At 56.0% G+C, this 15349-nt stretch overlaps 5 protein-coding genes across 5 annotated transcripts; 3 read left to right on the forward strand and 2 right to left on the reverse strand.

Annotated features, from left to right (window-relative positions):
• Positions 1 to 1697: 1697 nt before the first annotated feature.
• LY79DRAFT_577427 (uncharacterized protein) lies at positions 1698 to 2905 on the forward strand (the record flags this gene model as incomplete). Its single annotated transcript, XM_060559881.1, has 3 exons — positions 1698 to 1775; positions 2349 to 2445; positions 2721 to 2905. 3 exons carry the CDS (start codon positions 1698 to 1700, stop codon positions 2903 to 2905), a joined length of 360 nt encoding a protein of 119 aa, XP_060417293.1.
• Positions 2906 to 4481: 1576 nt separating this feature from the next.
• Positions 4482 to 5245, forward strand: LY79DRAFT_64198 (uncharacterized protein). Its single transcript, XM_060562367.1, has one exon. It carries the CDS (start codon positions 4561 to 4563, stop codon positions 5212 to 5214), a length of 654 nt encoding a protein of 217 aa, XP_060417294.1. The 5' UTR covers positions 4482 to 4560; the 3' UTR covers positions 5215 to 5245.
• A 2636-nt stretch (positions 5246 to 7881) lies between these two features.
• On the reverse strand, positions 7882 to 9838 carry LY79DRAFT_544748 (uncharacterized protein). The gene has a single exon (XM_060557133.1). The coding sequence runs from the start codon at positions 9528 to 9530 to the stop codon at positions 8286 to 8288; it is 1245 nt and encodes a 414-aa protein (XP_060417295.1). The 5' UTR covers positions 9531 to 9838; the 3' UTR covers positions 7882 to 8285.
• Positions 9839 to 10358: 520 nt separating this feature from the next.
• Positions 10359 to 11280, reverse strand: LY79DRAFT_544749 (uncharacterized protein). Its single transcript, XM_060557134.1, is given in 4 exon segments — positions 10359 to 10806; positions 10837 to 10938; positions 10978 to 11054; positions 11066 to 11280. The coding sequence occupies 4 exon segments, from the start codon at positions 11215 to 11217 to the stop codon at positions 10670 to 10672; spliced, it is 468 nt and encodes a 155-aa protein (XP_060417296.1). The 5' UTR covers positions 11218 to 11280; the 3' UTR covers positions 10359 to 10669.
• A 512-nt stretch (positions 11281 to 11792) lies between these two features.
• On the forward strand, positions 11793 to 12726 carry LY79DRAFT_64272 (uncharacterized protein). The gene has a single exon (XM_060562381.1). The coding sequence runs from the start codon at positions 11900 to 11902 to the stop codon at positions 12467 to 12469; it is 570 nt and encodes a 189-aa protein (XP_060417297.1). The 5' UTR covers positions 11793 to 11899; the 3' UTR covers positions 12470 to 12726.
• Positions 12727 to 15349: the final 2623 nt, after the last annotated feature.

Raw genomic sequence — 15349 nt, forward strand, 5'->3', positions numbered from 1 at the left:
GTATCGGCGGCGGGTAGTCCCTATGGGATCCCCTACAATCTTCGCCATCATGGATACCCATGTCCCAGCTTCAGTTTACGGAGTACTCGATAGGCAACTGAAGGCGGGGTGACGATTGGGGAGACGAGAGCTAGGGACTGGGGATCGCTTGGACGGGGTCTATCACACTATGCAGAGAGGGGCGTGAATCGTGTGCTCGACCAAGACGACAAGGATCGAGACGAGAAGGGAAACCAGCGGGTGAGGTGACAACGTAAAGGCCAAAGGGGTATCGGAGCCAGGGTTCGGTTCGAATCGAAATTCAGATAGCAAAACCAAACCATGGCGGAAGGTAAGTCAAGAGGAAGAAGGGGGTGGCCGCCATCACATTCGCACCATCTCATTCGCACCACCCTCGACCTCAGTCGGGCCAGGAACCCCCCAACCCCCCCCCCCCCCCCCCCCCCGCGCCTAACCTGCCTGGGGAGCATCTTTCAGTGTTTTCCCCACAGATAAGGTCAGAGTCTGTCAGATCCTGCTCCTGCTGTCCCAACAGCGGCACTGAATTCGGCTCCCGCCTTCTTCACGCCCCCCTCCTCGTAAGCGACCGGTTGCCCCTGTACCTTGTTACCCCAGGCTTCCCTCCTCCCACATCACCACACACAGGCCATACTACTACTGTTCGTACGTGTAACAGTCCTGAACCGTAAAGAGCGTGTCTTGTTCTCGCGCTTGCCTCTCCCTCCCTCTCTCTATCTATCTCTCCGAGAACTGGCACCCGCATCAGGGGGAGGTGGAAGGGGAACACCGTACCATCTCACTTACGCCTAGGTAGAAGCTTAGTCAACTCATCCACGGCTTCTTCGGATGCCTCCTATGAGCCGAGTTACCCAGGCCATCATCCACCTTCGTCGTGGTGCAACATCGTCAACCTCCAGCATGGGGGGATCCACCCACGGTCTTTCAATAGTCTCTCTCGCCCGCAGTCAAATGGACGGAGCCATGCACGCACGGGAGGCAGAGTTTCCCCTGAACGGAATGGAACGCAAACTGCCTGTGCAGCTCGGCAGACTCGACGGCCCTGCAAGGGGTGCAATCTGGACTACCTAGCCAGAATTAATCGACTATTCGGATACCGTTCCGGCTCTGGTAGCGATGCGTACTGCTAAACATGTAACTCTTTTGCCCTATTCAGCCGATACTTGAGGCCAAGCCCGTCCCGGTGTTCCGATCGCCTGCGCATTTAGCCTATCACTGTTGTCTGGTTATATGATAGAGATACAGCTAGAGTCTCATCAATGGTGTATGGCTTGCGCAACTGCGCAGAACGCGGGGGGGGGGGGGGGGGTTGAGGCCTGGAACGGCCCATTTTAAGTGTTCGAGTTGCAGCAAGCTGTTACATGTAGCGTTGGCCCAATAGAGCCGTGATCTACCACTTCTTCTTCTTCATACACGAAAAGAATTGGCGAGCCAATTAACGCCCCCCCGCACCCCTCACAAAAGGCAACCCTGTCGCTTGCCTGCGTGGCTTCACCCGTAATAGATGCGCCAGTCAGACCAGACATTGTCTGATACCAATAGCGGCTTGCCTTCTAGCCAATGACCTGGTTGCCTTCAACCCTTTTCTCACGAAGGAAGGGGGACTATCTCACGGGTATGTTATGGTTGGGCGATGGCGACATGTTGAAAACTCTTGACGCCACTCGTTACAGAGGATCATGTTCCCAGGCTCTACGCGAGGCACGCCGCCGTGTCGTCCTTCCCAGAAGCAAGCTTCACCCGGTAAAGCAGACGAGGTACGGGCATGTCTTCGGGCCCCGGCGCCCGCCCGTACCAGGAATCCGATGCTGCGCTACTTATCCGATGACTTCTGCAGGCTATCATCACCAGCATTTGCTGGCAGCAATCACGGCCGGCGGAGAAATACTCGCAGATGCCCCGATCGACAAAGCGAGTAATTTAACCATCAAATGCTATGCATCCCCGAGGACGTGCCATACCTAGGATGTTGCCACAACCTAGTTTCCCCGGACATGTACGGAGTATGTGCATCGCTATCAACATCGAACACGTACGATGAGCTATGACCCCCTCCCCCCCCCAGCACTCTGGGCAAGTATGCCAGCCGCCCGTGGGGTTGCGTCCATCGACGGGATTCTGTGTCGGGATACGAGAATATACGCAACTTGCAGCTATGATGTGCAACGCGTTGAATCATGGCGACTGTCGATGCCGACACGGTGCAGTTGACATGACATTGAAGGGCCTGCGATGTCCACAGGCGCGGCGGCTGCAGCAACGAGGCAGACAAGCCCATCTTGTCGATCCGTCTCATGATGCAGTCACCCAAGGCTCCGTCTTGCGTTTAGCTCAACGGAGCTGGTACCGGTATCGCAGCCAGCGCCTTTCCACGCCCTCGAGGCTTCATCAAATCGGCACAGCACAGCACGTCTTCAATGATACGAGGTTAGCGAATGGCTGATTTCCAGTCCCGCGAGCTTCCGGCACGCGCAGAGAATGATCGGACGGAACAAACACACAGGCCTTTGGCTCCGCCTCGATCCAGGGATGGTCTAAATTTATTCTCAGCCCGCCATGGTGTAGTCATCCCGGGCCCCCGGCTCGCTGACACGGGGGGCATGCCGGCCTGTCACCTTGCCCAAAGTACACGGTACGAAACGAGTGGCTTGGCCTGTTCGAGAGACGAGGACCGACGCTGACAGCCGATTCTCCATTCGCAGGCTCTCCTTTTGTGGTCTATTTCGACGGATTCCGTGAAATACCTGTTTGCCGTATGGGACTCTTGCGTCACCGCCAAAAGAGATGGATGTGGCAACTGTGCTGTGCTGGGTTGGACTGGACTGGCTTATCACCCACTCACTCACTCTGGCCCTGGATTCTCGACTGTCCCAACAAGGTTGCATGAAAGCACACCCTCTTCCCCCACAACCCCATAAAACGACGTCAAAACGCACTTGGACCAGGATGCCGGGGTAAACCTTCGTGGGGCATCCCGTGGGGGGCTCACACAACGTCAACTGGCCCAAAACCGCCTGGAGGGTGTGTGGAAGGAAGGGGAGACTCGTGCCGAAATAGGCGACTTGGAAGCGGCCGCATGTGGCTCGAAGCCACGATAAGGCAACTTGTCAGTCTCGGGCGCAACCGGAGCAGGCGCACCTCGTCCCGACGGTTGACCCTTCTCCTCCTCCTCCTCCTCCTCCTCCTCCTCCTCCTTCGCACTCCACCCCCCCTGGTTTCGGGAAGTACGGCCACAGCCGACATGCTTCTAGGGCGCAGAATACCTTGCCCATCACTATGATGTTTGTGATGAAGGACGAGCCGGTCTCTTGCCGTTCGAGATGAACTTTGCACCATGCGCAGGTCCATGGCCGCATGAATACCGGTAGTCTCCTCCATCGCTTACGCGCTTCATCGATCGAAGTTGTCCCCCTCGACAACTCGCGATCAGTCCTACCCTCCCCTGCACTCAAATGACCACCTGATACTCATGTCCTACTTGCCGTACCAGATTGCGACATTGTCGCAGCCCCACGCCGGGAGTTTTTCCCCTTTCCGCCAAGCTCTCGGGGACGGGAAACACGACAACTCCCCGCCTCAGACGGGCTTCTTATCCATGAGAGTTAGCGAGCGCATGTGCTCTGGTGAGAAGCGCAAGCTGGCGCCATCACACCATTCCTACGGTAGTCCACGGGTCAGCATCAGGTGGAACCGTCAAGCGGAGGAGAATCGCTTCCCTTTCGTCTAAGCGCCCGCAAGTATGTCTCGGTTCTGAGATCATGTTTCAACAGGCCCATCTCGAGAAGGAGACACAGGTTGAACCCCCCCCCCTCTTAGCAGAGGAGCGTGACAATGAGGTCGCTCTGTCACCTGGGCCATCCGGACTCTTTGGGCCCCTGAAGGGGTTTGGGCACAGAAAAAGCAACCCGTTTGCCTGCCCGGACGCAGGCATTCACAAAAGCGTTGGCTAAATCCCACCACGCCAGGCTATCTTGGTGCGTAAGCCATCAGCCAGCCATATGTCCACTTCATGTCTCTCATCTCGTTTCCCGCATCCGCACTTCCCCGGGGGCACTGGCCGCCTTGACCGGCATGGCGAAAGACAATGCGCAACCTTTCACGGACGGCCTCGCCCGCGTGCCATGTCTCGAAAAAGCAAATTCATCTCAACGCCGCTTCGAATCGGAACGCTTTCCAGGTGCGGAAAAAAAAAAAAAAAAAAAAAAAGACGCTGCGCCGCCATCCCTCGGAACCCCGTACCCCATGGGCCTGCTTTGGCGATCGTCTGGACACCACGACGCCCATTGTCTTGGGGATGTACGTACCGCGTCATCCGTTCACCATTCGAGAAAAGGAGTAATTATGCATCCCACCACACCCTCCCAGAACAACAGTGTGCCCTAATTCGACTTGCCGTGGGGGGAACGACATGGCGGTGAGCGTACGAGTGCAATCAGGCAAAGCTGTATACGCGTGGCCCTTTGGGTCGTCTGTTGAGGGAGGGAGGCGAGCAGAACTCGTGCGCATCGAAGCAGCGCATGCCGAGACGAGGTGAACAACAGGATGCTATTTGTCTTGCTTGAGGGGGGTGCCCGTGATTCAAACACGGGAAACGACGGCAGAGAGTGGCCGCATGTCGCTTTTTTTTTTCTTTTTTTTTTTTTTTTTTTTTTCGCTCGGTGTACGCCTTCCCTCGAGGCGAGGGCGAAAAGGTCAATAGGAAGACAAGAGAAGGACACATTGCGACGGCCTTACGCCAGCGTTGTACCACATCCGGAACCAGACCTGTTGATCTGCTCTACGGCGTCAGCGTCAGCGGTGGTGATGTGGTCCTCCTCTCTAGCCCGGCCCTCGTGGAAGAAGGGCTGGCATGCCAGCACCCGCGGAAACAAGCCACCAAAGTATTTGCGGCGGTCTCTCGCATGTGACGGTGGAGGGGTGGGGGGTCTTTGTGACTGCGGACTCAACCGGCGGGATGGAAGACCTTTTTTTTCTTTCTTTTTTTTTTTCTTTTTTCGTAGCATCATCACAGGCCAGCGACACGGTTCTCGCACGCGCGCCGCCCTCATTGGTGACAGGGAGAGAGTGAGCAGTGACATGTGCGTTGACTCAAATCCTCCCCCAAGAGCCAACAACATGGCACCGGGCATTCAACGATTCAGCCCAAGGGGGGGGGGGGGAGAAAGCGTGGATGGCAACCGACCATCCGAAGGCTGACGAAAGGGATGAGAAACAGGTCTGAGAGTTGCGACGGCATCCCCCAAAGGCCGCGCACGCCTCAATGGTAGGTATTTTCTCGTTGCTCGACGAGTCGGTTAAAGCACGCAAGTCGGACCGTTCGTTCCTGACCCAACAGCGACTCTCGCCACCCAACTACCGAACCCACCATCCCTCCAAAGACCAAAAGTGGACGACAGCAAGGGCAGGGAAAGAAGGCCAAAAAAAAAAAAAAAAAAAAAAAAAAAAAGATGGAAAAAAACCCCAGGCCCAAGCTGCTCCTCCCCAGAAAGCTAACCCACACACACCCTATCAAACCCCACCATACATAGGTATCCGTACATAAAACTAGCTCACATACCGACAATACCGTACACAACACGGGGAAGAACAACATCAAAACTAAAAAAAAAACTAAAAAAAACTAAGGCAGTGACATTTTCCGAGTCAATCAACCATCGACCGAGACTTCTCTGGGGAAACCAGCATGCCATTGCCCGCACTCCCCTCCCTCTCTCCCTCTCTCGTCCTTTCCCCCCCCTTGGGCCCGTCGGCGCCCCTCGGCGTATGCAGGTCGGTCCCCCTCGAGTCGCCGTTTTGTACAACTTAAACACCCCGCGAACTCCGGGGCAGCCGCACGACTACCTACCTATTCTTGGCCTGGCCTGCCTGGCGTGATGTAGCGTAGCGTAGCCGTGACGATCCAATGTACCAAACCAACCAGGGGGAGAGGGGGGAAGGAGGGGCAGCGAGAAGGAAAGGGACAGAATGGAAAGGATCCTTTATGCGGAGTGTGGTGTAACCGGTCGCCTTACGATCATCATACGGGGTTTCAACGATCGACTTTTTTTTCCATCTCTTCTTTTGCCGTCCTGCCCCTCCCTCACCCCACGGGAGAAAGACCGGTGTGTGTTTGTGTGCTTGTTTGTGTGTTCTGCCAACGCGCACATATGTCAGGGACAGTGGGGCGGGATGTGATATCATCATCCCCATACGTAATGCCGCTCGTTCCAAATCTTTTTCTCTTTTTCGTCTCCTTTCGATGTTGTATTCTCCCACTCCCCCCTAAAACCTGGAGGAAGGGACGTCAAGGAGGGGTTTGGTTGGACAGGGGGCTTGAAGGCTATCAGTAAGAGGGTAGGCAAGGGGAAGGGGGGAAGGAGGGAACTGACTCTTGCACGCTCGTCGCTCACTTTGGCCGGCCCTCCGTCGGGAGAACCCACATCTCCTACATCATTCCATCAGGTTATCGAAAATGACATTGAGCTTTCCAGGCATGCCATGATTCGTAGGGATGTGCTCCCTTCCCTCTTTGACGTAGCTGGAGGACAGAACTGGAGGGGGAGGAGGGGGGTGGGGGGGGGGGGGGGGCCCATCTCCACGAGGATAAGGGTTTTCCCAACGCGTGCCAAACCCCGTCCCCATAGGCTCATTAGACTCATGAGTCGAGGCACGATGGTTGACCATGAGGCGCGCCCGGCAGGCAAAGACGAGAAAGGCAATTAAAATAACAGATAGCGCGCACATAGCGTACATAGTATACTACCTGCCTACGTAAGACGTGGAGGTCGATCACGGGGGGGGGGGGGCGGGGCGTCTGGGGTGGTGCATGCGTGCGTGTGTGTGTGTGTGTGTGTGTGTGTGTGTGTGTGTATGAGTTGCCGCCTAGGGCCTAGTATCTCTCTCTTGCCCACCTCGATTCAACTCCCAGCCCTGGAACGAGATAGGGCCGAGATGGGATAAGGCGTGTGTGTGTGTGTGTGTGTTGTGCCTTGGCACCCGGGTGACGAAAAAGAGGGCCGCTTTTCCTTACCACTACCATATGGTAACCGGCTTTTTTTTTTTTTGTCTCCAGAGTGCTTGGTTTGCGTCAGCCCAAGGGTCACAAGTCCAAAGGGGAAGAAGAAGAAAAAGGACAGATCGACAGAGAGAGAGAGACGGCTCCGTTACCCTAAGGGTTTCCTTCAGCAGCGGGAGCCAGAGATTGCGGCCGGAAAACGTACGGCAGGGCACTGTCCCCCTTTCCCATCCCGCTCTCTATCCCCAAACAAACGGCCGTCTGGGCACGGGTCCGATCATCGGGCCTGGACGGGGGGGAGAGGGAAAGAAGGGGGAGGGAGGCCGTTCTGGTGTGTGCGGGTGGTCTTATCTCACCTCACACACACATGCCCCCAGGTTCACCCCACACACGCTTTTGAACACGAGGCAGCATTGGCACGAGTCACACTCACATACTACTCAAGATAGCACAGCATCATCAATAATGTACGAGCAAGATGTGTGAGTGAAGTAGCCTTCTCACTTTTAATTCTCTTCCTTGAGAAGCGGGGAATGTTTCGAGGTATCAAGTCTCTCTCGTTCTAAGAACAGTCAAGAAAATAAAAAGCCAAAAACGTTCGTCAAGCCAGCCTAGGCGGCGACGTATCTTAGTAACGAAAAAGGAAACCAAATCAGCGCTTCCCTCTGCGCTGGAGAATTCCGACCGCCCAAATGGCTCTCTTTCCGTGCAAGAGGCTCTTCATGTACACCGATAACCACCCAAGAATTCCCTTGCCGCCCCGTCTATAGATTGACATCTCGAGAAAACCCGCCCGTTTACAAACAGACCAGAACACATTTGAGAAAAGGACGGGTTTGACGACCCGTTGGCGTTCTCATACACACACACTCACACACACACACACATATACCACGCTCACTATCACTCTTTCAAAATCCATTGCCCCTCACGCAAGAGAAAACCCATCGAGAAAAAAGACAGAGGAAAAGGGAAAAAAAGAAAAAAAAAAGTTTGCTTTTCGTTGGTGGGGAGGGGAGTCGTGAATCCAATCTCTGGTTGTTCATCCATCCAAGTAGGAGTCTATAAGTTCCGAGTTTGGCCGCCGCCGCAGTGGGAGGGCGAGGGAATCCCATCGATTCTTTGACGTTGTTTGTGTTGGTTTTTTGTGCCTGATTAAGCAAAGAAGTCGTCGTCGGCCAACTCTTGTCAATTCGAAATACCCGAAAACGCCGTTCTATCCCGTCTATCGCCCATGTCGTAAAGTCGTAGCCACTTCGAGGGTCCGTTTCCGTTACATCCGGTCCATGAGGTCACCGCCAGCGATACTGCCGTTGGTAGAACTCCTGCCGCTTTGGAAACCGTCGCTTCCATCGAGGAGCTGGTGAACGCCAATCTTGGGTACAGGCAGTTTCCTGCTGGCGTCAGGCCGGCTAATGATGTCTGTCAAGGAAGTACCGCTGCGGGCGGGGGTGCCAGCACTGGTGGGGGCCGGGGCCGGCGGCAGGTAGGGGGTCTCAAGGTGAGGCTCGAGGGGGGCCAGAGCTGGGGGGGCTGCGTGCTGCAGCGAAAGGTTGCGAAGAGAGGGCAGCTCGTAGCCCATGGGCCGCAGTCTCGGGGAGTGGGCGGGAGTGGCGATGGGAGTGTGGTCCGGGGTAGGCGACAAAGAGTCGTGGGAAAAGGTAGGAGAGGAGGGTGCCGTGGAGTTGGGCGAGTTGGGACGAGACCGCTTTGCGTGACGAGAGCCAGAGTAGTGGTCATCGTTGTGCTCGTCGTTGGAATGCGATCTCGACATGTGGTAGGCAGAGAGAGAAGGGAGGTGACCGCGCGAGTTGTGCAGGCTGTGGGAGTAGTAGGGGTGATGCCTGGCGCCGGAAGATCCGTGAAAAGGCGGCGCGGTTAGGGTCTCGCGCTCGACCTGGTTGGCGGCCTTTGCCAAGATGGAGATGTCCATGTTCGAGTTGCTCTGGAACTGGCGTCCAAAGGGGCTGCCGTGGCCTTGCTGAGCGGGTAGGACGTAGGTCGAGAAGGAGTGCGGAGGCGAGACGTTGGGAGAAGACAAGCTGGAGGTCGGGGCAGATCGAATCGTCTTGGGCGCCGGGGGAGGGGCCATCATGCCGTCCTGGGGCATGTGCGACTGCGGACCCGAGTTGTACTGGTTCTTGCCCCGTCTCGAGTTGGGGTTGCTATGTATTCTCGAGTGACGGGTGAGCTCGTCGGAGCGGGAGAACTTCTTGCTGCATCCAGGGTACTGGCAAGCGTGAGGCTTTTCTCCCGTGTGGGTGCGGATGTGTCTCGTCTGGTGCTCAAGGCGGTGAAAGGCCTTGTCGCACAAGGGGCACTTGTAGGGACGAGGCAGCTCGTTGGGGTTCTCGGCGGTCTGGCCGGGTAGAGGGCCCTTGGGCTTCAGCTCGTTGAGCTGGCCCAGCCTCGTAGTTTCCATGGCGTCGCCCGAGATCATGTTGTCCGTCTTGTCGGGGTTGAGTAGACTTGAAAAGTTGAAAGGAGACGACTGTGTCTGTTGCATGTGATCACCCATTGGCCCTGATGATCCAGAGCTGGGCGTCTCGGCGCGCAGTAGAGATGTGCTTCTTTGCTTCTTTTGCGGTAGTGGTCGACTTGATTACCGTCGAGTTCAAGAACCGGCTCAGGTATCGTGAGTGCGGTTCCGAGTGGTTATGGGGTTGTTGTCTAGAGTGGGCGTAAAGGAGTCGAAGGAAACTGAATGAGGTGGGTGTGTGGGTGGCGGGATATATAAGTTATGCGAGTCGAGCTCGCTGCTGTAAGTGGGTGGTGGTGGTGGTAGTGGTGGGTGGGTGTAAAAAAGCTTTGGCTTTGGGGGGATGGGGGGGGGGGGGGGGGGTGGAGGGGTTTACTGAGGGGCGTCCCGGGGTAAAGTCGCTGGTCAGCGGATGATGATGACAAGAGGTTGGCGTAACAATTTTCTTCTCTTCCAAAAGAAGGAACAGAGCAGAGTCGGGGGAGGAAAGGACGGGGCTGTAGTTTTAAATGGCAAGAGGGAGGGTAGAGCAGCGTTATCAGAAGGAAAGAAGGGAAGGGGGGGGGGGGGGGGGAAGACGTGGGAGTGAGCCAAGGACGGAGGGTGGGTGGGTGAGAAAGACGATGGAAGAGGTGGGTGTGAAAGCGTGGACGGTGTGGATGATGGGCTGTGGTGGGTGATGAATGTGGGTGAGGGTAGGGTGTGGTGTGGTGTGGGCGGGTATCTATCTGTATCTCCCACCCGGCCTGGTCTCCGTCACACACAGTCCTGGAGTCGTGGGCTTTGGGTCGGGTCCCCGTCCCTGACTCCCTGTCTGCTTGCTCCTCCTGATCCTGGTCTCCCGGCTGCTGCTGGTCTTCCATGTGCGAGACTTGTCTACATAGTAGGTATCCGTAGTGTACGGAGAGTTGGCTGCGTATCTTTTCTCGCCCGATTCTCACCTGGTCTGTCCGAGTTCCCGAACCGGCTTAGTGCTTTGTATTCATGCATCCTTTTTCTCCCTTTCGCCTGTGCTTCTGGGGCACTTCTTAGGGCCCGGAGAGAAAGAGGGGACACTGGGGCTCCTCGAACCAAATCTAGAGCTCCCCAGTTTACCTAACAAGAGGTAAGTTCGGCGTATGAAGTGAGGGAGCAGGAGCCTGTGAGCTTCTCACCACGACATAATACAACTCACGGCACTACGGATAGGTATTACTTGCGCAATATGCATCAAAAGTGGAGGAGGGTACTTGACAAAGAACAGCCATATCGCGAGCTGCGGGTGCGAATGCGGGACGATGACCCCCATGGCCCTCTGTTTGACCCTTACCCTTCCCTTTCCCCTTCCCCTTCCCCTTCCCCATACAAGCAATTATGCCATTTCCAGCGTCAGATCCGCCAACAGAAACAAGCACAAGCGTAGCACACCCGTAGCAGAAGCGGCGGCAGTATAGGACTACTGGGCCCGCTGCCAGAGACAACGCACAGGGCCGCATCGGATTCGCACCCACACCCGTGCCCGTCGGCAACTCAAACAGGGCTGGGGGGGAAGGCTCGGTATGTAAGGTACTGGGTGTGCTCTGCCTTGCGCAGACCGAGAGAAGAACCGGGAGGGTGGAGAGAAAGAGGGAGAGGCCGCAGGATAGACTGGGTGAGATGCGTCGTTTGTCGGAAGATATCCGATATGGAGCAGACCGTGTCGACCAAGCCAGTCACAGTAGCGGGTTGTGGATGGATGTTTTACCATGGTAGGAGTCGGCAGCGGCAGTGAAAAGAAAAGGAAGAAAAAAAAAAGGAAAGAAAAAAAAAAGGGACCGGGTGCGAGGACTGGGTCGGGGATACAACAGACACATACGTAGTGTACAGAGTACGCGCGCTGGAGTCGCTGGGCCCTGTCTGTCTGGACTTTCTTTCTGGCTCCTGATGCCGGGCTCTGGTAGTGAAGACAACGACGTCCAGTAGCAGGAAACATGTGGGTTGAATGGGATAAGAGGCGGGGAGGGGGGAGGGGGGCGTGTGGAAGACTACTGACCCTCTGGAGAGCGCGGGTGAAGGGGGACGATGAAGGAGGCGTGTGCCTCAGAAGACGAAAGAGAGTGGGAAAAAGGGGTGGGGGGGGGGGGCGTGCTACGGCCGGGCGTTTAGCCTCCACTCTCCACAAATTCTAGATTCACCCCGAGAAAAAGCTAAGAGAGACGTGCTCTGCTCTCCCGGAGAGATCGATACGTACCGCGCATCGCCCTGGCTCCAGATTTCCTCTTTTTTCCCTCCTTGGCCGCCCATGTACCCAAGTACCTTCAGGCCTCCAAGCCCTCTAGGCAAGGTACGCGCGCCATCAGATCCCGACCTGCCCTTGTTGGGGTTTTGCGACAGGTCGGGGAAGGGGACTGGGGAGAGCCGGTACGTGCCTCCATTTTCATTTCTTCCCTATGGTACGGAGTACTATACCCACCTTTTTCCTTTCCTCCCTCTGTCTCCGTGTGGTGTGTGGGAGATGGGAGGGTACCCAAGTACCTCAGCATTTCCACCTGCCGATTTGTACGGGTTGTATTCCGTACGGGTATGTTAATCATCAGCCTTTTTTTTTTTTTTTTTTTCCCTCTTCTCTTATGTTTTACTTGGTCGCTTGTGTTACATACTATGCAGTACCTAGTGTGTGTACTATGCATATACCGGTAGTATGCCCGGCACTACTGGCATCATCGACATCCCGAAGTATAGCTAGCAGTCGCATCGTCATCATCGCCGCCATCGCCATCACCGTTGGCCATCGCCGCCATCAGGTCAGCAACTGGGATGATGCTGTCGTGTCCGTCGACATTTGGCCAAACGCGTGGGCTCCGTTTCCTCGCACCCTCGTCGCCCCGGTCCGGAAGCTGTCGTGCGCTATTACACCATCGTCCAATGCCCATGAGGCAAAGAAGGCCCTTATCCCCATCCAGGGGAGAGAGAAAAAAAAAAAAAAGAGGAAGAAGAAAAAATCACTCTCGTCGTGCTGATTGATGGTCTGTGTGTGGCAGGCCCGCTGTGGTTTTTGGTGGGAATCGAAATACATAAATGAAATTATCTGCCTGGCTTGTTGGCCTGTCCGTGGTGAATTCTCGGCCTCATTCGCAATATTGCTATCCACCCTGCGTATCCGTCGCATTTTCTCTTCTCCAGTATCGCCGTCGCTATTCCCGCTCTCCTCTTGATCCCCCCCCTCTGCCCCCCTCTCCTCCCCTTCCCCCCTACACCAATTTCCCAATCGTGAACCACATCTCGGCCTAATGCCGACACGTGCCTCCCGATTGCGGTCAAGTCTACTTTTTTTTTTTTTGTACGGGCGATACAAGTACGGGTCCGTCTCTGACCTACATGATGGAGCAAGGCCTCGGTGCAACGTGGGCAGATTTTCCTCAATAAACAACCCTGCCAATCCCACGCTCAATCCCGCTTGCCCTTCCCCAGGACCGCTGAGATTAGCTCCTAACCCGGTCCTGGCTCCTCAGTGACACTGACTGCCCTGGAACATGTACCATATGTCTGCGGGCGGACGCGGGGGGTGTGGGGGGGAGACGGTGAGGCGACAGAAGAGGTGGCTTAGACGTGATAACCCCCAAGCTTGTGCCACCATCTCGTTGTTTGATTGGCTAGTAGGGCGCTGGGGAAGCTATTCAGGGAAGACGAAGCAAATCAAAATGGACGAGGGACACCTATGCAACAACATAAAGAGAAAAAGGGCCCCTCGTCACGCAATGTCGCCTCGCCGATGGCACAATTCTCCCGTGCACCCCTCATCGCCAGATTCCTACCCCGTGGGACGGGGGCTGGGCCTTGACCCGCGGGAGCCTGCATTTATTGGCAAGAGGCAAAATCTGGGGGAACAGCGCCATTCCACCTCCACCAGGAGGCGCCCCTCTATATCATGCCTTCATCTCACGAGCATCAGCTGAGGCAGAGTGCGGCCCCGATGCCACTGCTCATTCGCCTGAACCCGACCCCGGGATCGCCATGCCAGTCAGTTGCTGGCATGCCAATCGAGGGCCGCGTTGGTGCCGTGGCCGTTGCCTGGCATGGCGAAGCGCATACAAAAGAAGTCCAATGAGCTTGTCCTATACAGCCCCCCGGCCCCCCAAGTCGTTTAGGCCGCCGCTTCTGCATTGTAGCCGGAGCCTGCGGTTGGTTCCGAGACGAGGAGAAACCTCCTCGTCTTTGTGCCGCCCGTATCACAGCACACAAGACAGCTTGCTCGTCCGAGCTGACGCGGCGCTGCGATCCGACTTGCTCAGCTCACGATGAAAATGAGGTTGAAACTGTGACTGAAGCGGAAGGGCATTCGCCTCGTTTGTAGCCTGTCGCCCTTCCAAGCAACAGGGCAGGGCCGCCAGAGCTGTCGACCTACCGACGTAAGAGAGGTCGCCACATGAGATCCGAAATAACTGTGCCGGCCATGTTTGTCACTTTGTGAAACAATTCGAGACCGGCCGCCTTCTTTCTTCCTTGCCTTCCCCTTTCCTGGCTGCCCGATTATCCAGCGTGGTCAATCAAAGGAGCGAGCGAAGCTCCGTTGCCCAGAAATTTTATTGACGGTCGCGTCTTAACGCTCTCCCGACGGAGGTGTGGGGGTCATGGTTTTGTCAAGCGCCCTTTTAGCCCCCTCCCTTGAGATAAGAGCGTGGGAGTGGTACCGAATCCCGGCCATAAAATGTGTGTGACGGGTTCATATGAGAGCCTTGGAAAGTGTCAGTCATATCCATCACCAGACACCCCTCAAACCAGGACCCTTCACGCATGTCGATCCAACTTTTCGCCGGCTTCACCGCAACACCACCAGGGGGTCGTGGTCATAGGGGCCACCCAGCCTCGCTCAACTCCTCAGCCGACCTAGTCAAAGGAGCGCAGAAACGAGGCCAGCGAAGATATCTGCGTTGTTCTGTGGTTCATCGTTCTCGATTGTGTGTTGGTGTGTCTTGGTGTCTCTGGTGTTTGTCTTGCCTGGTCTTGTCGCTACTCCACTGCGCGGCAAACGCGAGAGTGATAAATACGAAATAAAAATAAGAGCCAGAGGCTCCGAAGAGACAAGGGCCTTGTCGCGGATGACTCAACCTATGTACCTCGTCGCGGCATCCTCCGCGCTCGCCAGCGCGAGAGGCAGGCTGCGTGACCCGCAACGCTCCATAGATAAGCTGGGAAAGCCGCCGAGGGCTTCATCCGGGGGTTCCCCTTGGGACAGATCCCACACGCCTACCCTGTGAATCCACTACCAGAAATTTCTGAGCGAAATTTTGGGCACAGGGTTGGGCACTTCTACGCCTCGGTGGCCCTCGGTCGTCCTTGGCCGAGTGCAATATGTCCGCTTCCCTCTCTGTCTGCGAACACCCACGATAACGAGAAATTAGGGTTGGTTATGGCGAGCCATACTCACCAAGTCGCCGATTCCGTTGGCCGAGGCTCGGAGGTCTTGTCGAGATCGAAAGAGGAAACTTCGGTTTGTAATTATTCGGTCGCCTCTTCGGCCTTTCCGCGTGTTTCGAAAGTCATAGATTAGCACTGTCTCGCTTCACCAGCGGCAGTGATCCTGTTCTTCCAGTTGGCGGATAGACGGGAACACATCCCCTCGGGCGATTATAGAGATGCTTCAAGACTTCAGTCTAACGTAGCAGGAACGTGGGGGTATTGCTTCCATCACTGTCCACGGGCCCTACCTATCCTAGCATACCCATCGCCGCCAAGCCATCCTCTCGCTCACAGTTCCCATTGGCTTCAGGAGACCTAAGATCTGCAGGCGGCGTCGCTAGTATCAGGTCCGCAATCCTACAATGGCATCGGATGGACAGATAACCCATCGTCCAACTGCCATTTCTAGGTGACCTGCCTTCCCAGTACAGTCAATCCCC

Source organism: Colletotrichum navitas (genome assembly GCF_030913465.1).
Source record: "Colletotrichum navitas strain CBS 125086 chromosome Unknown LY79scaffold_12, whole genome shotgun sequence".
Taxonomy (NCBI): Eukaryota; Fungi; Ascomycota; class Sordariomycetes; order Glomerellales; family Glomerellaceae; genus Colletotrichum; species Colletotrichum navitas.